Source organism: Sus scrofa, chromosome 8 (genome assembly GCF_000003025.6).
Source record: "Sus scrofa isolate TJ Tabasco breed Duroc chromosome 8, Sscrofa11.1, whole genome shotgun sequence".
Lineage (NCBI taxonomy): Eukaryota > Metazoa > Chordata > Mammalia > Artiodactyla > Suidae > Sus > Sus scrofa.
Window position 1 is genome coordinate 108,706,733 of NC_010450.4, and position 27,916 is coordinate 108,734,648.

Genomic DNA, 27,916 nt, shown 5'->3' on the forward strand with positions numbered 1-27,916 from the left:
TGTTGGAGAGTAGGACTGTTATATGATCAGATCTGTGATTTTTTTTCTTTTAAATACAGTTGCTGAATGTAGAAAATCAACTGGAGGAAAGCCAAGTAATTAGTCACTTTGGAAGGGAACTGACTTTTTTTGGCCATGCCCATGGCAAGTGGCAGTTCCTGGGCCAGGGATTGAACTGGGCCACAGCAGCAACCTGCTGCCACCGCAGTGACAATGCCAGATCCTTAACCTGCTTTGCCACAGGGAACTCTGGAACTGACTTTTTAATAATCGGTTAATAAAAATATATATGGAGAAAACCTTATCTTATGTGCACTTGTCTGGAACTTTGAAAAATAAATTTTATATTCTATGTGGGAAAACATGTAAGTTGGGCATCATCCAGGCAAAGTTACTCTATGTTCATGATACTTTTGATATTTCATTGTATATTATTTTCATGCATGTTTTAACTGGAGTAGGGTCTGAGTGGGTGGCAGGCAAGTTTTACTGCTTGTTAAAACTTGCTCTAATAGTTTGCTCTATAAAGCTTCAAGATATGGTTACCTGTAGAACTAGATTCAACCAGTTGTTACTTCTGAATCAAAGTGTTAGGTCAACAACATGGATCCTTAAAAAAAAAATCACAACACAAAACTTATCATAATAGATTCCTCTAGTTATTTACAGAAAATAACAATGACTTGAGAAATTTGGCTAATAGACATGATATCAAAATGTTAAAATTAGGGTAGTATGGGAAAACGATACTTTTTTATTGAAAGTGACTTAAAATATATTTCAAAATGTATAATGAGACAACTCTCTGTTTTATCTTTCCATCCATATTTAACCTAAATTTGTATATTTTCTCTAAAAATGCAATTATTCTTCCATCATTCCTCTACCATCTTTTCCCATTTAATCTTCAATTATTGGAAACACCACTATTTGCTTACCACTACCTATACAGTCCAAAGTTTATTTAGAAAGTTTCTAGCATTGTATTTACTTCCTTCCCATACATTTTTTTTAATATTTTTTTTATTTTCCCACTGTACAGCAAGGGGGTCAAGTTATCCTTACATGTATACATTACAATTACAGTTTTTCCCCCACCCTTTCTTCTGTTGCAACATGAGTATCTAGACATAGTTCTCAATGCTATTCAGCAGGATCTCCTTGTAAATCTATTCTAAGTTGTGTCTGATAAGCCCAAGCTCCCGATCCCTCCCACTCCCTCCCCTCCCATCAGGCAGCCACAAGTCTCTTCTCCAAGTCCATGATCTTCTTTTCTGAGGAGATGTTCATTTGTGCTGGATATTAGATTCCAGTTATAAGTGATATCATATGGTATTTGTCTTTGTCTTTCTGGCTCATTTCACTCAGGATGAGATTCTCTAGTTCCATCCATGTTGCTGCAAATGGCATTATGTCATTCTTTTTTATGGCTGAGTAGTATTCCATTGTGTATATATACCACTTCTTCCGAATCCAATCCTCTGTCGATGGACATTTGGGTTGTTTCCATGTCCTGGCTATTGTGAATAGTGCTGCAATGAACATGCGGGTGCACGTGTCTCTTTTAAGTAGAGTTTTGTCCGGATAGATGCCCAAGAGTGGGATTGCGGGGTCATATGGAAGTTCTATGTATAGATTTCTAAGGTATCTCCAAACTGTTCTCCATAGTGGCTGTACCAGTTTACATTCCCACCAACAGTGCAGGAGGGTTCCCTTTTCTCCACAGCCCCTCCAGCACTTGTTATTTGTGGATTATTAATGATGGCCATTCTGACTGGTGTGAGGTGGTATCTCATGGTAGTTTTGATTTGCATTTCTCTTATAATCAGCGATGTTGAGCATTTGTTCATGTGTTTGTTGGCCATCTGTATATCTTCTTTGGAGAAATGTCTAGAAAGTCTATTCAGCAAGCACTGCTGGGAAACCTGGATAGCTGCATGCAAAGCAATGAAACTAGAACACACCCTCACACCATGCACAAAAATAAACTCAAAATGGCTGAAAGACTTAAATATAAGACAGGACACCATCAAACTCCTAGAAGAAAACATAGGCAAAACACTCTCGGACATCAACATCATGAATATTTTCTCAGGGCAGTCTCCCAAAGCAATAGAAATTAGAGCAAAAATAAACCCATGGGACCTCATCAAACTGAAAAGCTTTTGCACAGCAAAGGAAACCCAAAAGAAAACAAGACAACTTACAGAATGGGAGAAAACAGTTTCAAATGATGCAACTGACAAGGGCCTTCCCATACATTTTGACTTTTTCTACTTCATAGGATATGAACTAGAAATTCTCTCCTTACAAATGTAATTAAAGTTCATAGCGGTAACCAAATCAGAATTATTTCCCACTATCAATTTATAAATTTGCAAAATTCCCATCATGCTAGTTGTACACCTATTATTATTGGTTATTTTATATTGAATTCAAACACACATAAAATAATTGGGTTGTTCCACAAAAAAGACAATGTATGATTAAATGTATATTTACATGTAAGTTTTTTGCTAAAACTATTAACATCATAATAAAGGAAGTATAGATTCCTTAAATTCATTCATACCAAAAGAAATTTATGAATGTTGCAAAACTCGTTTCCATGTGGTAGTAAAATGAAAGAAACAGAAAAAATACCTTCATTTCATTTTCAAAAGGTTTTAAGGTGGATATTTTTTATAAACAAGAGTCAGAGTCTATTTTATAACCAGAATTTATGGCTCAGAATTTTCAATATGCTAATAGAAACATCTGCAGAAAATCTATTTTTTTATTTCTTGTGGCAAGTAAGCACAAGATAGCCACAAGAGGAAACAAGACCTACAAAACCTTATTTTTATGAGTCAAATCTTTGTATCAAAAGGAAACTATGTCAATTACAGTCATGTCTGAAGCAATGAAATGCCTTTCTCACGGTATTATTTTAATATGAAAATATCACAAACAACATTTTCAAATATGGAATGTAATTTTTAAAGGAAATTTTTAAAAAACTCTTATCAGCAAAATTAGTGTCCCCCATTTCGGACAAGGAGTAATGCAAAACAGCTGCATTTGTTTTAGTGCTGCCAAAAGACTGTATTATTGCTACAGTTGACCCAGCAACTTAAAATCAAAAGCTTCCTAAGAGACTGGAGTAGAGGCTAAGTGTTATATTCCATCATAATATAAAAGCATATCCATTGCCAAGTCTACTTATTTTCTGAAAATCAAATTCCTTTTGAATAACTGAGTGTAAGGACTTCATTAACAATATTTTTACCGAGGGCAATGTTTTTAACTTTTTCTAAATTGAAATCTTCTAGCACTTAATTTATAAATAAGAAGGAAGACACTTACTTTAAAAAAAGAAACAGTAAGAATGACCATGATGTCATGAAAAAGGAAAGTATGAAGGCAGAGGCAAGAGCAGGGACCGGCCTTGCCTTGCGTTTTAGTCACGGATTTGCTATGTGATCTTGAAAAATCAACTAACTCAAAGCCTCCCTTTACTCGTGTCTATGAAGCAAATACAAAGTAATAGTTACCAGCTGTTTCCAGGGTGGATGGGTCTGGGCGGGACCTTCTGGTGTTACAAAAATACACCTCAGCTGGGCCTGGCTGAACCTGTCCAGGACCCTAAAGGGATGAGCAGCAGCACGAAGCCTCAGGCCCAGGCCAACACCCACAGGACGGAGCCAGGCTAGAGACGGTCTACGACTGCACCCGTCCTCCTCCGGACTCCCCCCGTCCTCCTCCGGACTCCCCGAATGTGCACCTACAAATGGTACAATTCCCTCTGAAAATGACTTGGAAACAAGCTACGAGCTCCTTCACCTCAGGAAATGAGCGCAAGTCCACCTGGCAGTCTGCGGGAGCGCCTGAGACGGGATCTCGCGAGAACCACGCCTGCGACCGGCAATCCGGAAGGAATTCAAATCCAGAGCTTCTCGCTGCGGAGCTAAGGGTTCACACCCCACGTTGGGCACCCCAACTGTTAAAGGCCTGCACCTGAGAGGTGAGCCCCGAAAACATCTTTGAAAACCCACGGGGTCACATCCAGAGACTCAAGGGATGTGTAAGGGAATGAGAAACTTCCTAAAGGGCTCACAAACCGACTCTCTCACCCCAGGATCCAGCGCAGAGGCTGCAGTTTCAAAAGCACCAAGACAGTGGATGAAGAAGATTCAGTCGCTAATCTTAAAGCCTCTGCCAGAAGAAAGGGAGCCTTTCAGGACACTCTCTCGGGGACAGAGATGATGGTAGGCGCCCTTTTTGGTCTCTTCTCGCCCCCCTTCCCACCCCCACCCCCCCGGCCAAGAAGCCAGTCGCCCCTTTTCCCTCGTGGGTGGGCGCCATCTTCACTCTTCCTCTGCGGCTCTCCACAGCGCCAGTAGGTGCGGGAGGTATTGTGCACACGTCTGGAGCCCCAGTTTTTGTGGCTGCAGTTTAAGGGACACCTCTTAATCACCTGGCTCTGGAGGCCAGGGGGCCTTGCGTCCAGGAACTTATGCAACTTTTGCAATCAGATAAAGAACTGTCAGCGGCAGCTACCATCCCCAGGGTGCTGCACGGACCCCAGAATGAAGCAAACCTGCAGCTTTTCTGAGGAATGGGCCTGTTTTCTTGTCCCGGAGCTTTGTCCTGAGGGGCAGGCTTCTGGTTGGCAATGCTTCTAGAAGCTGCAGAGGGGCTTCAGGAAACAGGCTGGCAGCTACCATCACTGTGCTCCTGCTCTGCTTCACCCCACTCGCCAGCATCTCCTTCAAGGATTTTACACCCTTGACTGGTCCCTGGGTTTTTACAGCTGTTAGCAGGGGCCACGTCTGATGACCGGCTGGGTTTGTGCTCCTGGGTCCCACAGGACTGTAACCAAGGGAGAAGGAGTTCTTAAACCGCTACCCTCTCAGGGCCCAGCAAGAGGCAACAGTTTTTCTATGAAAGAGGCCTATCAGCTGTCTTTTAGCTGCAGCCAGAGGGGCAGGCTCCTAATTCTACTCACATTTGAGTACTACTCTCCACTTTCCGTGAGAACTCAGACAGTGGACGCTGTCTTCATGGTTTCCCTCTACCTGCTCCAGAGCCTCAGGATCTCAGGGAGGGAACCTCTTATGTGTCTGGTGCCCCAGGTTTTGCGGCTGCTGCCCAGGAGGGCTGCTCAGGTGGCCAGTGGGAGTTGCAGTCCTGATTCCAGGGGACCGCTGGTAACAATCAGAGAGACAGTTCATGCCAGGCTACAACCCCCCAGGGCCCTGCACAGACCACAGACTTAGATGCATCTCTAGCCTTTCTGTGAAAGAGGCCTATTTGCTTGTCCTGGAGCCTAAGAAGCCAGCTTTAGTTTTGCCCGACATCTGGAGACTGTGAAGGGGCTCTCAGTTTGTGCTTTTACTCTACTTCAGTGCCAGCTGGCTGAAACCTCCCAGACAGGAGTTTATACACTGATCTGGAGCCCTGATGCTTGCACCTGTTGCCCAAGGGGCATCTCCAGATCCTCTGTCCTGGAGGCCAGCAGGATTTAGGATTGTGGTTCCATAGTATTTATATACATACTTGCATATTTTAAAAGCTGCTGCCTGAGAGTCTGGCTTCCAGTCAGTCTCCAACTAGGTGCTAACTGAGATTCTTCCCTTTGGGAAACTGATGGATCCTGGCACACCCTCAGCAACTGGGAGCTATTAAAAATAAAATAGGCTGCTCACACAATCACAAAGTTTCCATAGAAGCCAAGAGCTAGGCCAAGGTTAAAAGACAAGTTCATCTTCTACACCCGAGGCCACTCCTTTCAAAACTAGGAAAAGTAGCTGTTTCATCTAATATATGGAAACAAACCAGAGTCTAGTAAAATGAGGAAACAGAGGAATGTGTTCCAAATGAAGGAACAAGGTAAAAACTTCAGAATAAAACCTTACTGAAATGGAGATAAGCAATTTACCTGATAGAGTTCAATGTAATGGTCATAAAGATGCTTCCTGAACTTGGAGAAAAATGGATGAACTGTGAGACCTTAAGTAAAGAGATACAAAATGAAAGAAAGTACCAAACAGAAGTCACAGAACTGAGGGATACAAGAACTGAACTGAAAAACACACTACCAGGATTCAACAGCTGACTAATAAAGCAGAAGAAAGAATAGCACCAGGCAGCTCAGGTAAGAGTATGCAGAGAAAGGTTGGGTGCACTAGGTGACAGGCCTTCCTCCAGTCACTGCAGAGCCAGGAGCAGAGAGGGAAGAAATGGAAAGGGGGGGGAGAAAAAGAGAAAGGAGGGACACCAGACTAGCACATTTTGAGCACCCGCTTTAAAATGCAAATGGAAACACTACCTCAGAGGAAATCATGAGCGTTAAAAGAACTTGATCTTACTGGAATAACTTTAGTGAAATTCCTGGAATAAAAAAGTGCTAACCAAAATTGTTAGTTTTAGACAAGTGGCTTGAGAGCAAGACTAAATGGACTCAAATCTCTGTTCCAATATATTAGCTATGTAACTAGTTACTTAACTTCTCTCTGTTTCCTTAATTATAAAATAGAGGTAAAGATGCTACACATTCATAAGGCTGATGCAAGAATTAGCTATGTTAATACACAGCACAAAAAAAAGGCCCAGCACCAGTAAGTTATTCAATGAGTGTTAGAGTTGCAGTGAGCATTTCACATCCTGCCAGGTACTGTACACAATGCTTTCACAAAATCATCTCATTCTCCATGCCCAGTTAATGTTCTCTGGGGCAAAAAGCCTCTATGGTAGTAATTGCTACTCAAAGACATTACAAGGATGGGATTATGTTTGTGACCCCCCACCAAAAGAAAATCTGACATCAAATAATTTTTTTAAGTTTATAGCACTCAAGAATATGCTATTATCAATCTTAAAATATTCTAATGGAAAAAAATCCATTGAATTTACTTCTTTTCCACAGATATTTCCTGATATGTGCCAGAAATATGTTGAAATTCTTTATATTGAGATTTCTTTCAAAAAGGCCTTTTTATTATATGACAAAAGTTAAGGTCAGAATAAACAGTTTTTACCATGTATTTAGTTTCATAATTTTTATTCCCATATGACTTGTTTTTCCCTCTAATTTTGCATTTCTTTCTAAAAAGCCATTCAACTCATTTTCGCTTCACTTTGGTTCCCTGAATCAGTCCTCGTTGATCTTTCCACTCTCACTTCAGGATACTTCTCTTTTAGGAAGAGCATCTGTTCATCCTAACCCTTTATTGACAAGCCTTGTATCCTGGCTGGGTATAGGCCGAGCCAAAAAAACCATGGCAGGGTGACTGTTACACAAACTAAGTAGCTTAAAATAATAGGCATTTTATTTGCTCATGATTCTTTGAGTAAGCTGGGCAGTTCTTCTGGTCTTTGTCTACTTGAAAGATCTCTGGGGTCAGAAGGTAACTCATCTGGGGCTGATGAATTTGGATGGCTTCATTCATAACTAGTTCATTCTAGTGGGCTTCATCTCTGGAACAAGGGATAGCTTGTCTCCACTTCATGCAGTTTCCCATCCCCCAGGAGTCTACCAGTTCTAGTTTCTACCCACTGGGATCTCAAGGTTCTGAAAAACAGAAAAAGAAAAGGCATATCCCTGAGAACAAGCACTTTTTAAGCCTCTGTTTACATCAAATATGCTTGGGTCCCAGTGGACAAAAGCAAGTCACACAGTCAAGCCCAGATTCAAGAAGAGGAAAATTGATTCCTTCTCTTGAAAGGAGGAGCTTTGCAAAGGGCAGAATATAGAGATGGGAAGAATTTATGCCCAGTTTTCACAGGAGGCTGAGCCTTGTGGGGAAAGAAAAAGTTAAGACATCACAAATATTGGGGAAAAATGCAATTTTTAATATTTGAACTTTCAGAAAGGCATTAAAGTGGTTATAGAAAAATCAGTACTAAGTTAGATTTCCTTATAATGATATAGGATCTTGATGTTTTAATTACATGTAGAACAGCAGTGGGCATCAACTTTTCATTACTTAGTATCTTAGTCCATTTGGGCTGCTGTAATAAAATAACAGACTGGGTGACTTATGAGCAACATAAATTTATTTCTCACAGTTCCAGAGGCTGGGAGTCCAAGATCTAAGTGCCAGCATAGTTGTGTTCTGTTGGAGGTCCTCTTTCTGGCTCCTACCCAGTGTTTTCTTGCTATGGTGCACATAGGGATCTCTCTGGAGCCTCTTTTAAGGCACTAATCCCCATGTAGAGTCCATCCTCAGGACTTAAACACCTTCCCAAAGCTCCACCTTCTAATATCATCATCTTTGAGAGATTAGGAGTTCAACAATGTATTTTGGGGTGATACAAACATTCAGATCGTAACACTTAGAAACCCTAGGAGTCTTCTTTCAGCCCTCTTCTTCTCTCTCAACACCCATAGTTGATACAGTTGATTTCACAGGTAGCCTAAAAGGTAACAGCTTTTAGTTTTATGCCATCATTCGTAGTAACAGGGATTCAGGATACATTCTCAACATTCTAGGTTCAGAAACTGCAGCTCTATTGTATTGTTTTCCAAGCACGAGCAGATTAGCAATTTGTGTGTAATTTACATGAACCTAAACTAGAAGACAATAATCAAAAAAATCAGAATGCTAGTTCATTATTTTGAATTTATTATTATCTTTTCAGTAGCTAGACAGGTTGCATTTGCTAGTGAAGTTAACTGCTTTTCTCTTTTCCTTGAATGTGAATACTAATAAAAGGTCAAGCAGTAAGAAGTGAATCAAGGCAATTAGATATAATGTTTCTTAGGAGATATTTTATGAAGGCATAGACAGAAGCTGAGTGTATCTAGGCTCCAATATGAAGGGGAAACCTATTTCTGTCATATTTCCTGTTAAATTTGGCTGTATCCTTCCAGCATGAGATTACCACATGTAGATGACAGTTATATTACAGCCTACTTTACATTGATTACATTTGATCAAAAGCTATGGAGAGAAAATTCAAAATTATTAAGAGGGTAACTGAACAGCAAGAAAGACTGCTGATTCTGATTAGTATGAAATCAAGCAATACTCAGCAGCACAGAAGCCAAAGTAAAGAAAATAAATAGAGCTGTTTACCTAAGCTTGGGATGTGATTACTCCCATCTATGTTATGCCTCTGTTTTAGCTTCTCATAGAATTATGTATATATATCACCTTCATAGCACTGATAACAATTGTAACTAATTACCCATTATCAGTTCTCCCAGTAAACTGCAGTCTCCATGGAAACATGGACCATGCCTGCTTATGCCCTGTTGTACGTCTCTCCAATGGCTGACCAGCAGTAGACCCTCGATAGGGGACAGTTGAAAAATGGCAAGGCAGGAGGAAGGAAAACACAAATATGTAAAGATGCAAGCATGTCTTTGAAATTGATTGAGAGGATTTGAGCTGAGTGAAGGAATAGAGGGGCCTACCTATACACATTAAGAAAGGAAAGGACCATCCACTGAAAGCAAATAAAAATATATTTTGTAGGAGTGAAAGTAGAAAAGTAGGGCATGAACAAAGACTTCCCATTTTGAAGGCTTAGGAGGCCCAAAGTGAAGCTGAGCCTAAGAGTGGTTAAAGTGGAGGTAAGAAGGAAATTAGGCAATTAAAGAAGTTGATAAATCAAAAAGCCTGAAACAGTACTGAACACCTGGGCAAGAGGGGCTTCTGCCCAGATCCCACCCTGTAAAGGACCTACTGTCTGGCCTTATCCCAGTTTTCCTTCCCAGAGGGCAGGAAGCCCACCCAGAGTCCACCCCTCTTTTAGATCACATTTGGAATATCTGGAACCCCAAAATTCCATATAAAGTTCCCTTCTGTGGGTCTGTTCTCCTGAGAGTGGGCCACACAACTATCATGTGCTCTTTGGATCAAGGGGAGAACAAGACAGGGTTGTATTAGAGGGATATTGGAGAATTTGTTCATATAGGCTGGAGTGTCCACACCCTAAGTATCTAAAGGCCTTCTGGTACAGGAGCAGGGACAGAAAGAGAAAGGCCTGTGCGTGAGCTCGGGACCCTCGCTGAACCACCAACTAACAGCCAGGAACTCTGGCAAGTCCAGAAATTCTAATCCTGATAGGCTTCCAGATCATTTTGAAGGTACATATACATTCCAGCTCTCAAATGATATCTTTGTTTCCCATGTATATTCCTTTACTATTCCTACAAACGAGAATACAGGATTTCTAGAGCAGAAAACAGGTCAGACACCAGCTAAACTGACGAAGTCAGAAATTTCAAACCAAAGCCAACCAGAGGAATTCATTGTAGATAAGAGGGTAGAACCTATTTTATTTAACAGTTTATTAGCTTGGAATAATTATTAAATATTTAGATATATTGCACATAGGCCTCCATTTTCAATTTTGACAGCTCTGTAATGTTAGGGGTGGGCCCAGCCAGAATGTTTACCTTATGCTGGAAAGCCATAGCCATGTAATGATTGTTCACTACAGGTTGATCTTGGCTAGTTGTAGACTTCTTAGTACTGTAACTCTTATTTTTATGTGGAAAGTGAACTAGACTATTCCACAACCACTGGCTCAGGTTTATATTTCCACCCACTCTTTTCAGATGGACACTGAGTCATTCATTTGCTTAGGAGTTCCCAGAGGCAAAGGGTTTTCTGAAGTCAGAAAAGTTAAGGAAACCAGGGGGAGATGAAGGACCTACAGGTATATGGTGCTTGATAGTTTCAAAACACTTTCATGTTTATGATCTCAATTTGGTGCTTAGAGCCACACTGTAAAAGTAAATAGGGAAAGTACTGTTTTCTTTCTTGACAGCTGAGAAAATTGAAACTCAGAGAGCTTGCACCAAGGTGTTCAGCAGAACTAGAATCTCATCTTCGAATATCCTTTTATTTTTCAAAAGGAAAGAAGTTAACACATTTACAAAATTTGAGGATTTTTTTTTTTAACAAAACAAGATACGTGAACCTACAGTGAATACCTATGTGTAATTTCACTGTGAGAAGATGGTGTATTTCTCTTTGAAGAGACATAAATTCTTCCCTTTGGTTTCCCTTTTGAAATTTTTCTGACTTCATCAATTTAGCTGTTGTCCATTAGGCTTAAGGCCTAGAAATCTTGCACCTTTATTAAGGATAAAAGGAATATAAACATGAAACAAAGGATATAAATTTTAGGGCTAGACTTCTTCTCATTCTTTATTTTTATTTGAGGTCACTGAGGCTCAGAAAAATTGCCATAAATCACAAAGAGAAGGAAGAACTTGACCATGGTTCAGAATTTGACTTCTGATTCAGAACTCTGAGGCCTCCTTTCTTTCTGTGTCCTATGAAATTGTCTTCACTCCTTCAATTATAAATAGTACTCCCATGACCATTTTCATCAATATACCTTTTTTTATTCTGTATCATTTTCTTAGGATAAGTATCAACTATCTTTTGATCCAAAGAATGCTATTACTGAGCTAATATGTTAAGATATTTGTATGTTTTGTGATATGATATTGTGATGTGTATTATCATACTGTTTTTTTCTGTCACACTTTTTTAAAAGAGATATCAAACCAATGCTGTAAGCAGAGTACCAATTTCACACCAATCTTACTAATATTATATTTTATATTCTTTTTATCTATCAGGTATAAAAATGTATAATACTTTGTTTTACTTTATATTCCTTCCATTACAAATAAGATATTTTTACTTTTAATTAATTGCTATTTGCATTAATTATTCATCCAAATTCTTTATGTAGTTATTATTTGTGGCCAGGATATTTTTCTTACCAATTCAAATGAGGCTCTTTATATGATCTCTTTTCTTGCTATAGTACTAGAAATATTTTACCAATTTATTTTCCTTTTAAGGTTTAGTTTTGTTATTAACGTTCATACAGTTAAAATTTTATATCTGTTACATTGAACAAGCACAATCAGCAGATTCTTACAACTTTGTTTTATTTCTCAATATCCCTTTAAATTCTGTGGGCCTAAAAAAAATAAAAATTAAATAAATAAATAAATAAAACTCTGTGGGCCTAATGTCTCTTGCCCTCAGACTTCCAGAATCATTCCCAAATAGCAAATAGTCTGATTGTCACTCTGTCACAGAACTTGATCTCAATTCAGAATTAGCTTGCCCAATCATATATAATGGGAAAATTCTTAACTTCTTTTAAAGCAAATCTTTTGTCCGTTCTCCAGATCAGTACTATTTCAGCCTGGAAACCTAGAGTATTTCTTTAGTTCCCTATTCTCTGCCTGGTATTTTCACTCCTCTTTCCCAGCTTGTTAACATCTACTCCTCTAGGATCACTGGGGAGGGAGACAGAACAGGTAAAGTTGTCAAGTAAGTTCTTGAATGACCCCTATAAGGCACCTGGGCCTGGTAGGTGTTCAGAAGTAACTTTTTTTGTATGGGCTTCCCACAATGTCTTATCTACAATTCCCTTGACATGGGAACAGACAAATCTAGGCAAATTCTAAAGAGTCATCCCCTCAGAATGGACAGCTACCTGTGATTCTCTTTATGGAGACCTTCCTGAACAGGACCTGAGACAATTCCAAGCCTGCTTCCTTTCACATGTGACCCACATCTGGTTCCCAGGGAACATTTAAGCATCCTTTGTCCCAACAAACTCTGGGAGAGCTGGCCAGCCCCTGTAAATTCCCTTTTTCCTCTGGTTCCTTGGCAGCTGGTCCTGACACTTTCTCAAGCGACAGCCAGACACCAAACCATGGAACCTCAGAGTCAGTGCCTCCCACTTCAGACCTATGTAAGGAAGGTTTAACTGTTCTCAGGGTACACCAACAACCTTTGAAAATATGTCTTCATAAATCCTTTCCATTCTCCACACACTGACCCTTTATTACCTTGGCATAGGTAAGAATATTAAGAGTTGTCGAACTGGTTTTTAATAATCTCCTTTGAAAACTGGTATCTTGTTCTGGCATACCTCTTTGGAAAATCACAGCTTGAATCTTTGGCACTTCTATTAAAACTTCTGATTTAATAGTCTGTTAAAACTGTTTCATAATTAATCATTTACCACTGAAATTTCTGTATCATTTAAAAACTAAAAAAAACAAAAAAACAAAAACTTGAAAATAGAATAGTTTTCCCCATATACCTGACATATAGTCAATTAAATTTTCTGATGGAGTTTCTTTCATTTAAATTTTTGTTAAGCTCTCCAGCTTCAATTGTTACATTTTTCTCTTGGTGTGTGTTAATTTTTTAACATAGTTACATAATTATCCACATATTATGTTCATTACTTTGTGCTTACCCTTTCTCTTTTTTTGAAATTTTATTTTCATATATTGTTTTCCTATAGCATCAGATACATTTTTGGCCTCTCCTTCCTTTCATTGATCAGCACTTAATTATCATTGTACAAAATTCCCTGGTGGCTCATTGGATTAACGATCAGGTGGTGTCACTGCAGCAGCTTGGGTCACTGCTGTAGCACAGGTTCGATCCTTGGCTCAGGAACTTCCACATGCCAAGACCATGGCCCACAACAAAACAAAACAATAATTATCATTGTACAACAATACATTCTACTATCTGGTAAGGCTGAGGCATTCCTGTTACTCTTCTTTTTGAGATTACCTTATGTGGAGTTCTGAATTATCATCAGATTGAGGTTTTGATTGAATGACATTAAATTTAAGAATAATTTATAATTTAGGAATAATTATCATAACAATAGCAAGTTAAACATTAATAGTTCTTACAGTGAACCGAGCGTCCTTCTGTGTGCTTTTCAAATATTAACTCATTTAATTCTCAAAACAACTTTGGTGGATTTAATTTTGGCCTTTTCTCTTTAACTCTTCCTGCATCTACAACTTTGTCATGGACTAATTCTGGGAAGGGTGTATTTCCTACCCCTTGACTCTGGGCTTGACCGTAAGATTTGCATTGGTCAGAGATGTGTAAGGAGATAAGCTGAGGGTTGATAAGTGCTTGCTTGGCTGAGCTTGCTCTCTTGTGCTTCAGACACTGCCAGGAGGAAACACAAACACTTGGAGCAGAGCTGGTGCTTAGATATCCGAGACTCAATTATTGTTGCTTTTAGCCATTTGTTAAGCAACATTGTTTGGCCACAGTTAAGGAATATGCTATCCTCTCAGGTAGGTACCATTATTATCCCCATTTTACAAATGAGAAAAGTGAGGTGAAGACAGGTTAAGTAAGTTATTAGCTAGCAAGTGGGCAGAATTGCTCCAAAGTACATGTTTTTAATTATTTTTGCAATATTTGGTCCTTCATTTTGAAGAAAGTTTATTCAAAACCATTTATTCAAATTTTTTCATCTTCCAATATAAATATATACTTTTCTTTGTAAAGTCTCTACACATATCTAGTTTATTCTAACATTTATGTTATTTGACAATTACCAGATTTTTCTTTATAGATTTTGGACTAAAACCTTGTTTTCTTTTCAAACCTACTTTGTTCATCAATACTTCAAAACTTTAGAGCTCTGTCTTTGTCAATATTGGTAAACACAGATGAGAAAAAAGCTTTAGTGTGCTATTTGCAGAAAACTCATCCCAAAGAACTTAACACCTACTGTGTTACCTCACTGTCATCTTCACTCTTGACTCTATTGACTTCTCCCACTTCCTGGTGTGCTGGTTCTTTGGCCCTTCACTATTCGATATCCTATTCTCTTTAATGTCGTCCTCTTGCTTCCTACTCCGTTGTACAATAATAGCACTTACCTGCATAATTAACATTCCTTCATTTTTAAGAATATTATTTACTTTTAAACCCAAACAAGCAGCAGTTAGGATTTAAAATCTTTCAATTGTCTATAAATTCCCAGATTGACCATTTTCACATTTTTAAACCACATTTAAAAATTAGCTGTATCTTTTAATCATCTGAGTAGAATATGTTTAATTGAAAATAAATACCTACAGAACAAAAAGATATACCAGGCATGCTATCCTACTAGGCAAAAAACAAAAATGCAGTTTGAAAGCTAGGACAATTCTGTCCATGCATACTGTTGGGGGAGCAGGGTAGATTTAGAGAATGTCACTTTATGGTGAGGATTAATGTAACTATTTTAAAGAAATACTGTGCAGCTACTCATTTTACTGCTTATTTGTGATTTTCTTAGCTTCTATATTTATTGATAGTCTTCTCATATCCACTTCTTCATTCCATCCTCAACTCTAGGCCATCCACCATCCTTGGTCTCTCCCTTGAGGAGCCCCAGGTCACACTATGGTGTGTTATTCTGATCTCCCCTGTCTGGTAGTGACCATCCTGCCAATTTACCCTACTTTTTCTTTTCTTTTTAAAATTATCCAGTCAAAGTAGATCCTGTCCTGTGTCCTTATTCCTTTGTCCCTGTGCTTCTCTTAGTTGATAGATTACTTCTTTCTAAGCTTTGCATGAATGCTCATCTGCCATCAGATGGCAGAGCCGTAGCATAGTTGTTTATCCTAAGGAATATATTGAGAAATTTTATACATTGAATCAGTTGTGTGACTGTAGTCTTTACTTCCTCATATCTCTCCCTAAAAATGTCCTGGGATTTCTTTTCCTATACTTTTCATCATGTCTTGCTGTAAAACAAATTTTAATAGACTCAGTACTCTTGGGATAAAACTACAACTCTTCACTTTTATGGACCAAAGCAATTTACCTGTAACCTCTATCTCTGTAAATCCCAGAAATAAACTTAGTAAGATTTAATAGAATATTTTATCATGTTATATCCTGCTTAAAAGACCTCATCATTCCTAATGCCCTGGAATCAAGTTTTACCCCTTCATACCTTTCGAAAGCCCTTCAATATCTGGTGTCACTTGAACTTTCCAACATTATTTCCCAAGCTCTCCAAGTCTAGAAGTGTCTCAGCCAGTTGGTCTTCTCTTTTACCTGAAACATTTAACTTCTCCTTTCCAAATTCCCAGCATACTTTAAAGCATAGCTTCAGTCCCACCTCCTGATTAATCTGCACTTGAATAATCAGTCCACACTAATTTTCATCTACAAGCAATTCTACTTTTCTCATTTTTTAACTGAATCAAAGAGTACCTTTAATTTTTCTATGTAACTAGAGGAATGTATTTGCAGTGTAACCACATCCAAGCCGAAATAAACCTAAGATGTGATTCCACAAGGGAAGCTGATGCCTGAACATCAAAATGCCCGCTCAGGAGAGAACTATTAATTAATAGGGGTCTTTAACTTGGGGTTTCATGAGGATGTTAAAACTGTTGCTTAGAGTGCAACAAACACAATCCTATCATTAGAAATGCTAAGTTTATGCACTTAAAATATCAGTGTAAGTACAGTCAAGTATAGGGCATTCAACAGCCTCTGATTTCATTCTCCTTATGAATGTGGGAATAACCCTTACCTGTTTCCTACCATGGGTAGGGCACCCAGCTGATGGATTTTCCCCTTTCAGTCACATCTCATTTGGTCTACCATGACATGACCATTCTTGCTTCTTGGCTCTTACTACTAATTGTACCAGTTCTTAGTCTCACGTAGCATTAGTTCTGTTTATTCCAGAAATGACTGTTTTAGGGCTGAGTTCTGCCTTCCATCCTGAGAGTCTGCATGCCTTGTGTGGAGATTAGAATTCTCTAACTCTGACAGCTGTGTTCTTTCTGTGCTGTGTGTAGCTGGAAAATATCTTAAAGCCACTTGCGAGAAGAATTATCTTTTGAAAAATATTGGTTTTATAGTCAGATATATTTCTGAGTCTAAATTTCCTGCACAAAGGGGACAACACACAAAATAACCTCTCTCTCAGTTTAAAGGTCACTTCCCTGTAGCATCTTACCACTAACCACATTCAGTGTCAGCTTTCTTAGTTTTAAAATTTCTTTGAATTTTGTTCCTTTCCTTTTGAATACTTGTCTGAATATTTATTCAGAATAGCACAGAATAGTAGTTATTGGCGTCTGGGGATGATTAGTTGATCAGTCTATTTCTGCCCCACAACAATTTAAGTTTCACTGGAGTGGAGGCTATGCCTGACTTAATTTACCAATTTGTTCCCAAATTCTAGCATTGACCCAACTCTTCAAATATTTGTTAAATGGAAGAAAACCTTATAAGGTTGGTGGAGAAGGAAAGGAGGTAAAGTGTATAAAACACTATATAAATACTTAAAGCCTATACGTGTGTGTACATGTATATGGGAGTATACGATTACTAGTATATAGTGTACTATGGTTAGCGTATAGTCAGTATTCTGTAAATGTTAACATCTTTTTTTTTTTAACTCTTGCTTGAAATATGAAATGAAAATGGCCCTCTCTCTTGCGTAACAACATGGACACGTTATGTCATTGACACTCCCCAACTAAAAGTAGCTGGATTGATCTGAATGTTTATTTGTATCTTTCCTACTCAAGCACCTGGCCTACAGAGTCAGGAGCTTTACCTCACAGTGCTTTCAATCTCCCAGTAGTAAGTTCACTCATTATGTATTTGGTGATTTAACTCACATTTCGGAGCAGGCCTTCTAAAACTGCCCGTCTCTCCACAGACTAACCAGAATGGCCTCAGCAAATAGAACAGACTAGTAGAAGGCTATCCATGTCAGCAAAATTAACTATATGGAACACACTGCATGTTTCAAAGATGTTAAATTTCCATTTTAGAAATGTTTTGCCTGGAAACTTAACAGGAACTTGAGCGACAGATTAGAATATAACATCATAAACCACCTATACTTCACCAAAACAAACAAGTAGATAAAGATAAAACATGGCTAAGTGAAACCTGGATTTATACCTAGGTAGCTGGGAGAATCTGACATTTTACTTGCCAGCACATAATAGGTAATCAATAACTAAGTTGAATAAGTTGAGGGGAGAGGGAGCATGTCTCAGTGACTCTTGGCATTGATTGCCTTCCCTACAGATACTATAAAATCCACTCCTGAATTTGAGCAGGGCTTTAAAAACATGATTTTAGTAAAAGCAGGCATATCTTCACGATCACAATCGGGACAATTTATTTTAAAAATGGCGGGGAGTTGGGGGGGGAGGTGGCGGCAAAGTTCCCTGAATTTCTAAAGGGGAAATGGTGGTTTCTTTGCTGCAGGAGTGCAGACGGCTTCGTGATTCCTGAGTGTGAAGTGTTTAACTCCGCTTCCTCCCCACGTTCTTGTTTTGAGACGGGCTGTGTAGTTTGGGGAGATGTATGAAGGGGGAGGCGGTTTCTGTCCCTTTGCACTGCGGGAGACGCTAATGAGGAAGTCGGACTGTAAAGACTGAATAGGGAAAGGAAATTCAACTTAACAACTAGTAGTCGTGACTGTTAAAAAAAAAAAAAAGGCGGGGATAAAAAGTAGGAAAAATTAGGGGGTGGGGGGTTACTAGTAAAGGGAAACCAGACGAGGAAGCAAGGAGAGTGTGCTACGCAGTTTCTCCTGCTCTCCCTCTCCCACTCCCTCTGGAAGCTAGAAAAAGTTTGTATGCACAGCATATGGGGTGGTAGAGAGGGCTCATGATTTGCAGACCCACGAGGAAAAGCGCTCACTTCGCTCTTCGCCATTCCCGCCGCGGTGTCTCCCGCCTCTCCGGATGGTGGAGGGCAGTTCACGAGACCCGGGGAAGCGGTAGCCCAGACGGATTCTCTTGGATCCTGCAGGGCTCAAGTGGCACGCAGCTCTCTGTCTCTCTCCCTCTCTCTGTCTCCTGCAGAGCCCCTCTCCTTCCTTCATCCTCCTTCCAGTAAGGAAAAAGGAAAGATCAAAACTCTAAACCGGCTTTACCCCTCCCCCTCTTCCTGGGGGAGCTAAAGCTGAAAGTACCATTCCGTGATTTACTGGAGAGAGATGAGGGTGGAGGCAGCAAAGAACTCCACTCCGAGTGCCAAAACGAAGTAAGTTCGCTGACAAAACGCACGCAGCTTGCAGCGCCTCTGCCGGGTGCACAAACCTTGCCGAGACCAAGTGGGCTTGGTTAGCCTGGAGTGGGCACCGGGTCAGGGACCCACTTCGATTCCATGAGCTCCAGCTGCGGAAAGAAGAAACAGCTGCCCGAAGTTCCTGCCGGGAAGGGGTGGTCGGAGATGGAGGAAAATTAGTAAAGTGGGCCTTTTTTTTTTTTTTTTTTTTTTTTTCCTTCTTCACTTCGCTGCCTCGTGAATGTCTGTCGGGGAGGTTGGCAATTCCTCGGAGAGGACCGAGAGAGAAAAAGAGAACCCTGGAGAAGTGAAGAAAGTGATTGGGATGCCAGTTCATTGCATGCAGTTTATCTGCCTGAGTAAGAGCAAAGCATGGAGTTTCAGCTTCCCAGTACTTTCCAGGTGAGAGGACTGCTGGACTGACTGTTGACCCCTCAGCGGTTGGTGCCCGCGCCCTGAGGAACCTCTTTCTTAACGTCAAGGGCAAAAAGTTCTGGCCATGAAAAGTTCCTGCCCTAGGTGATTGTCAGTTCCTTACTTTTTTTTTTTTTTTTCTCCTGAAAACTTTTGGGAGAGGCATTAAACTTTCGGTGTGGAAGCTACTTTGGGGAGCACAGAAGAGGAGAAAGTGAAATTTGATGGAGAAAAACGACTCCTTGTTTTCCCCACGTCCCAGCTCATAAGCCGTCACTTGTAGAAATATCAAAATTGCTGGACGTGTTGACAGCTGAGAGGAGTGCAGGACTTCTTTCTAGGTGGGGAGACCCTCCACCGCCTGTTGGATCTGCGTGCATGTGTGCGCCAGCGCCGGTCCGAGGTGCGTTGTTCTGCCCTGGAGTCTCAGCTGAGACCCGAGTGAATGGCCTCCAGGGGTTTTGCGGGGCCTCCACCTCAGCGGCCACCGCCACCTCCTCCACAGGCCTGGGTCTGGCCAGGAAAGATGCTAGCCATGGGGGCTCTGGCAGGTTTCTGGGTCCTCGGCCTCCTCACATATGGTTACCTGTCCTGGGGCCAGGGCTTGGAGGAAGAAGAAGACGGGCTTTTGCGAGCTCAAACTGGAGAGAGACCAGAGCACAGCGTAACTGCCAGCTCCCAGCCCCATCTCATTTTCATCCTAGCGGATGATCAGGGATTTAGAGATGTGGGTTACCACGGATCAGAGATAAAGACTCCCACTCTTGACAAGCTTGCAGCCGAAGGAGTTAAACTGGAGAACTACTATGTCCAGCCTATTTGCACACCGTCTAGGAGTCAGTTTATTACTGGAAAGTAAGTAATGCTTTATATATTTATTCCTTGGAAATATCTTAAGCATTTAATTAAGACAAGTAGCAGAAAATACGGGGAACTAAATGAATGAATGAGTGAATGAGTGGATGGATAAAATGTATTTAGTTCCTGTGGTTATTAAAATGAATGTCCTGTTAATGATCTTGAAAGGCTTGTCACTAGTTTAATCTCATTTTCCTTACTCTGAGTCTGCTATGAAGTGCCTTCAGGGTTTTAAAATAAAATAAGAACTTAGACACTCCCGCCTACCAACCAGAGATCTTCAGAAGTGTTTTCCTTTTCTAAATCTGTTTTGGCTTTTGAGCATGCTCAGATTTTGTTTCAGATATCACAGTGGAATTCAGACACTATCATTGATAAGAAAAACAGACCAAGTTTTTTTTCTGGACTCTTGGTTTATTCTGAAATCTAGGGCTTAATAATCAAAGCCACAAGTCATCACAGAAAAAAAGAGGGGCCAAAGAAATATATGGAATGCAGTGTAAAATCTGACCAGTGTACTCGTGATTCTGTTTGGTTCTTTGATAATTTTCTCTTACAGCATCACTAAGGATGACAATATGTAATTACCAAGGCAGTTCTCAAAATGGGAGAAAATGCAGTAGTAAATGCTCAACATGAGTCAAACTTCATGTGAAGTTTCCTGCTCCTCATACACCTGGGAATTTTCTGATTAAGAAAAGTCAGATTATTTGCATACTTAAAGTGTTTTTAATATTAACATTGCTTTGCTAGACAGCTAAATTTTCTACTTAGAGTGTTCACTCATTTCCATATTTTTACTTTCTCCTGTCAATATAGATTACTATACCTGATTTGAACATCCAAATTCAGCCTGTGGAATGGAGATAAATTAGGAGACCCAGTGGTACAGCTACCACTGCACAGAGGTAGAAGAAAAGCCTTAGTGGTTTCAGTGTATGAGTCTTGTGATTTCAGTTCAGGGAACCCTTGCTTCATTGAAGTTGTTCTTGGAATTGGATCCTGTAAGAGTAGCCAGTATCCATTGGAAAAATAAAGACTATTTTGTAGGAATCTCTGTCCTGAAGAGGCTTTTGCTTACTACATGATTTCCACTGTCAGAATTTAGCATCATTGCCAGAAAAGAAAAAAGCCAGTCCTTTCCTCTCTTAAGAGAGAGAGAAAAGAAGTCTCACTGTACTTCAAAATCATTTTAAAGGTTACCTGTGGTATCATCAAGTCAAGGACATTTGATATTTATAAAGTTGGCTGGAAAATAAGTCCATCTGGTGGCCTGGAGGTCAAGTTTTTCATGTCTCATCCCAGACACTCTTCTATTTGATTTATGAAATAAATGTGTCATAAAGTTTTCCTCTTCAACTAAATTTATAGAATTTAGATTTATTCAGATAGCTAAGAGTAACTGAAAAATATATAACTAACTTTTATGAATTTATCTTTCACAATAGAGCATGTGTTTAAGGCTTTTCACCAAATAAGAATATCTAATTCCTAAAAGCTATCTTGCAATGATAAAATATCTAGGTGATATCTTTTAATCTTTATATTTACTTCATGGCATGAAGCAGACATGAAGGTGGAAATAAATCCGCATTTTTCTCTGTTGTTAAAAGTTGATTCTTGTTTTTCAACACAAACATCTCATGAGAAAATTTACTCTCCTATTAAATTTTTCTGTTCAGTGTAACCAGTTGTGTAATTGTCTTATAAACAGAAAGTTCAAATAACTACTGTGATTTGACTTAAATTTCTATTTGAATTAAACAGTTGAAGACATTTGCACTTTCAGTCCTCCTTTTAAAGAAATTGTTGGAATTTTCCTTAAATAAACACGAAGAAAGAAAGAAAGTGGTTATGGAAGCCTAGTTCTGGGCCTCATGTTCATAATGTGAGCCCAGAAAATATGGTCATTTGTCCTCTCCATAGGTATATATCTATGCTTTCTGGACCCTCTAAAGTTAAATAAATAGTGAAAATATAAATGGATTGAATTATATTTAGGTAAAGAATAGGTTATGTGGAATATGATATGATTCAAATATCTTCACACTTACATTGAAATAGTTTAAGTGATTGAAGCTAGAGCTACTTTTGATACAATTAACAAAACAACGCTTCCTTTATAATTTTGCTGGAGTCAGAATGTAAAAATCTGTTCCCTTATACTGTTTAAATCTATAATAAATCCTAGATTGTTTAATAATTTACATCATATCAGTCTGGCAGTATTGAGTATAAGTCAGCCTGTCAGTAAACATTCATTGTGTACAGATCCCTGCATTGGAACTATGAGGAACAAGTAAGCCAGCCCTAATCTCTGGTCAGTGATTCTTAAATTTTAGGATCACTTAAATTTGAGTGTGCAAAAAAATCAACTAAAAGGCTAGTAGCTATTAGGCCTAGAACTAGCCTTCCAGGCTCAACTAGTGATACAGCTTTAGTGGTCTGGGGTTGAGACCAGAAATTAAGAGTAATCTAACAAGCATGTCAGGTTATTCTAATAATGGTACTAATATAAATTAAGAGTGCTAGTATTAAATGCTAGCATCAATTGAGTAGTTTTTTGTGCTGAGACAATGTATTTTTATCTCATTTAATCTTAATTCTATGAGGTAGTTACTGTTGTACCCATTTTAAATGGGAATGGCCATAGATTCCAAGAGAGGTAGTAATGCAGAGGTTCTATACACTGGACTTTGAGAAACAACAATGTAGGTGTTCAGAGTTAGACGGGTGATACAAAGGTTGATTGGGAAAGTTCCTACTTTTGCTTCATTTCAAAGTAATTTTCTCACCTTTTTAAAGCAGCTTTTCAAATAAAGACATATAGAAATGACAATTTCTTTTAAAAGAGAATATAGTAAAGATATCAGAAAGAGTATTATAAATTTTGCAAAATTGGACATTTTATGCCAAATTTAGAGTAGGAAAGATTGGCAATCTGAGTTGAATTTCTATCTTTCGCAGTAATTTTGTGTTTTTACTGTTTTGTTATTCATTTTTCTCACCTGAAATACCATGATGATCATTTTTAATGAATGCAAAGATGACTTAAATAGTACATATTTGTAATAGGATATTTGATAAATTAATTTCCTTTTACGAACAACCCCTGCCTCTCACCAGGGGTAATCATACTACCAATTTCTAATAGGTTACATTAATTTTGCCTGTTTTGAACTTAATACAAATGGAATTACAGTGAAGGTACTATTTCATGTCTGGCTTCTTTCTCTTAAAATTGTGCTTGTAAAATTTATCTGCGTTGTTGCCTGTAGATGTAACTCATTTATTCTCATTACGGAATAGTATTCTTTTATATAAATATACTATAATTTATTCATCCATTCTGTTGAATGGCAAATGGATTGTTTCTAGTGTTGGACTATTATTAATAATGCTGGCTGTAAACAAACCTGCATACGTATATATTTTTTGTGAATATAGGTATACACATCTCAACTATCTATAAGAAATTGGACTACTGGGTCACCAGGATATGTATGTCCAGTCTTTGTAGATAATGCTCAACAGTTACTCAGAGTGGTTCTACCACTATTCAGTACACGCTAATTAGCAATGTATGGAGAGTTCTGTTTGCTTCACATCTTTGCCAACATTTGACACTTTTCCTTTCAGTCATTCTGGTTGTTACGTACTGGTATACCAATATGGTTTGATTTGTGTTTCCTTAGTGACTAGAGACATTGAGCATCCTTTTCATGTATCTCATATCCAATTTTTTGCCTTTTTTTCCATTAGGTGATTGCTTTTCCTTATTGATTTGTGGTAGTTATTTTAATAATCTATTTGTATTGTATTCCAGTTCTGTGGCTTGCTTTTTCACTCTAAGTAATGTTTTCTGGTGAACGGAGTGTTTTAATTTCATTGTAGTCTTATTTATAATCTTTTTCTTTATGTCCTATTTAAGAGATTTTTGACTAAGTCAAGATCATAACAATGGTCCTTATTAAGTTTTATAGTTTTATTTTTATATTTACATCTACACTTCTTATGAAATTAATTTCTAATATGGCATTAGTCAGGGCTCAAGAATATTTTTTCCAAATCCATTTGACCCACACTATTAAAAATATCATACTTTCTCCACCTTACTACAGAGTCATCTTTTTCATGAATCAGATAAATATACTTGTTTGGGTCTGTTTCTGGACTCTGTTCTGTGCTATTAGTCTCTTTGTCCATCTTTGTATTAATCCTACATTCTTTTTACTACTATAGCTTTATAATAAATATTGATATTTGGAATGAAGTCCTTTTACTTGTTCTTCTTACAGATTGCCTTAACTGTTCTTTAGCAGTTCATTCATTTTAACATGAAAGAAGGGAAGGTATGGATATACAGAATCAAAAAGGTTAAAAGATTTGGTTTTGGAGAATATGAAGTAGTTCTCTTCTGAATTATCCTACTTTCTAAGTGAAATAATAAATGAGGTCATTAGATGAGAATGAGGATCTTAAGGTTTAAAGACAGAAAATATTCTAGGAGAGTGAGAAAGTAAATTGAGTAGGGAGATGCTGTGAAAATACTGGGCAGCAATGAGAGCCCTTTCAAGATTTGTGCTCATGAATTTAAATAGAGGCCAGTCGTTGCTTGTTTGTTTTTCTCACACCATATTCAGGTTGTTGTGTGCAAAAGCGCTGTTGAAGAGGTGGATTTAACTAGTTTTGGAGCTTTGCCAAATGAATAGAGTGGGATCGCGTGGATTCTAAACTTGGCAAGGGAAAGGGGAAGACTGTAAGGGGTTTTGTGTTCTTTAAAAAAGTGCCAGGGTGAATGGATTGACTGTTTAGGGTTGAAGTGAGGACTCTACAGTGAACTTGGAAAGCTGAAAAGACAGATAATTGTAGTTGGAGAAATGCATGCTTGGGATCAAAATTTATATTAAGTAGTGCAGTTTTTAGAAGTGTTAGGGGAATGGGTGCTAAGATGAGATAGAGGAAAACATCTTTGGAAGTGAGAAAGACAAGGTATTAGAAGGGCAGGGAGTTGGATGGATCACTTGTGCGGATATTTAAATTATTAAGAATAGTGAGAAAAATCATGTAAAGAGTACAGTGAGCCAGTTGCTGGGATCATCTATGACCGATGGGTGGAAAGGCAGGGCCTAGAGTTGGATAAAGAATTCTAACAAGAAACATAACGAGTCTCTAGTCTGATGCCTGCCTTTTCAAAAAAGTTGAGCCTCAAAAAGAGATAGGAGCCAAAGTGTGTTGAAGTGCCAGTGAGGAACTTGGCAGATACTCATCCCTCCTTCAGACTCTCTGATAATTGAGGTGTGAGTAGAAGATCAACTCTAAATTGAAAGGGTAGCTAGCAATCAGTTAGAGCAAGAAGGTGGAAAGAATGTCCAGGAAGTAGATGAGGTCATAGAGGATTTTGCTAATGACAGACTTTCAATAACAGAAGCCTTCTTGGAAAGAGGGACTTAGAAGAATGATTTAATCAGAACAGAGACTGTACAGAGATGCATAGAGACTAAAATCAGAGTGAAAGCAGACATACTGGAAAGACTGCATTTATGGCAAAGACTCAAATAAAATGGGCTGAAAAGCATGAGGGGAGTTTTTCCGGATGATCTGTTAGGAAATGTTGTGTCAAGTTTTAATTATACCTTCTTTCTGAAGATTGATTGAGCTGGGCCTCCTGCCTGTCGGTGGCCCACTGCTGCAGTCACACTGTGTACAATCAGATACACAGTCAGGAGGTCTGGGTATTTGGTCCAGGAAGACAAGATCTGTGTAGGCCTCTTCTATGGACTGCAGTGGGCTATAGAAGCAAAGGAATATGTCTCCCAGGAGTTTACAAAATACTGTTTTTAGATATGAAATTATCAATTAACAATGACCCTGGTTTTGAAAACTCTGAAAAAGTAATTGAATTCTTTTCAGCCACTTTCACGGGAGAAAGAGTCAAGGAAGCAAAAGAGAATAGGGTTTGATTATTCTATTTCATAGGGATGTGGTACATACACACATTCTCCTCTACTTAGATTGTAAACATCAAGGGTTGTGTATACTTCCTTTTCCATCCACTTCTTTTATCCGAGGCCTAAGTTTAAGTAGTGTTCTACATTCCAAGACTACACAATAAATATCAGTTACTAAAGCATTTATTTATTTTATTCATAAATATTTAGTTAATACTTAAACATTTAAGGAAATGTTTATGGTTAGAAGTTTAGAAGAAAGTTTTTTCCATGCCTTAACTTTGGCTTTGGAAAATGAATATAACAAATGTGAGAGGTTGGGCTGGACATGCTATAAAATTTGGCTGTGATGATTATTGTATACCTGTAAATGTAATAAAATTCATCAAGTAATTTAAAAAAAATGGAGAGGATAGCTTTAAAACCTCACATATCCATTTCAAAAAGAATGGTACAATAGGCAATACCATTCAACAAATATCTGCCTCTTCTTATTTGACCATATGGATTTTTCTGTCTGTAGATTCATGCTCAAGTAAGCTATTAGCACACCCTGTTGATCAAAGTCCCTTCTTTTAAATGAGTCTTTTTAAAAAGACATCCTTTGAAGTGAATCCTTATTCAGGAAACTCTGTTGAGTTACTTGAATAGGTACCCTGAAAGGTGGAAATTTATCCAGGTACCGGGAGTTCAGATCATTTTGTTTCATCCATTTGACCTCTCTCAGAGATCAAAGAAGGGAGGACCAAAAACCTTTGGAGCCCCAGCTTGTAATAGGAGCTCAGTATGAAAACTATTTATTTGTTTGTTTGCTTTTTAGGACTGCAGGTATGGCATATGGACGTTCCCAGGTTAGGGTTGAATTGGAGCTACAGGTGCCAGCCTACATCACAGCCACAGCAACACTGGGATCTGAGCTGCTTCTGACCTACACTGCAGCTCATGGCAACCCCGGATCCTTCAGCCACTAATTGTGGCCAGGGATCGAATCCTCATCCTCATGGATACTCGTTGGGTTTGTTACCACTGAGCCATGACAGGAACTCCCCAAACTTATTTTATTTCAAAGTTTGGTTTCATTCAGACTTCTTCCTATAACAATATTATGGATTAATTTTTGTATTTTCTGTGTTTTACTTTGAAATAATAAGAGTATGTTGCAGTGTTCTTTTCTCATTCTAGATATTAAATATCCACAGGACTGTTATTTCATTGAGACATTCATTGCTCTTTGTGCTTTACTGCAAAAAAGACTTTGTCTCTACTCCTTTACTTCCTCCCTCTTCTAATTCAGCCAGTGCATTTGCCTTTTTCAAACTTGAGTCTCACTATATCACCATCCTCAGCAAACACCGTCCCTATTACCACTTACTGCTATAGAAGATGGAAAGAAAGTGATTTTTTTACTGAGGACCTCTTGTGTTAGTTGTTTTTGAAATACACTGTCATTTGCTCTTCACATCCACCTTGAAGGTAAAATATTTTTATTATTTTGGAAAACATTTATTAAATATTTAACAAATATCCTCATTTTATGGATAAGTGTTTTAGAGAAATTATATAAGTTGGTGGTGGTCACATGCTTCTAAACAGCAGAACCTGTATGAGAACCTAAACTCCTGTGACTTCAACAAAACCCTTGCTATTTTCATCACCCCATTCCTGCTGCTATTAAATTTGTAACCACCTTACTCTAGCCTTCAAAAAAAATTTTAACCTTATCTTTCTCTATCTTCAGATCCTCTTCTCCAGAAAAAAGAATGATTCATTGTTTCTCAAGATGTGCTATACTTGACTTTCTTCCTTCTTTTGCACATACTGTTTCCACTCCTTGGAATTCACTTGGCCCAA

The 27,916-nt window shown here is 38.6% G+C and overlaps 1 protein-coding gene across 1 annotated transcript in view; it reads left to right on the plus strand.

The window, feature by feature from the left end:
• The window catches only part of ARSJ (arylsulfatase family member J), a 94,211-nt gene continuing 70,198 nt past the window's right edge, over positions 3,904-27,916 (plus strand). The window contains 5 exon segments of the mRNA XM_021100702.1: positions 3,904-4,003; positions 4,118-4,247; positions 18,036-18,117; positions 18,638-18,818; positions 19,099-20,111. Of these exon segments, the coding sequence (XP_020956361.1) occupies positions 19,702-20,111 (410 nt within the window). The 5' untranslated portion in view covers positions 3,904-4,003; positions 4,118-4,247; positions 18,036-18,117; positions 18,638-18,818; positions 19,099-19,701.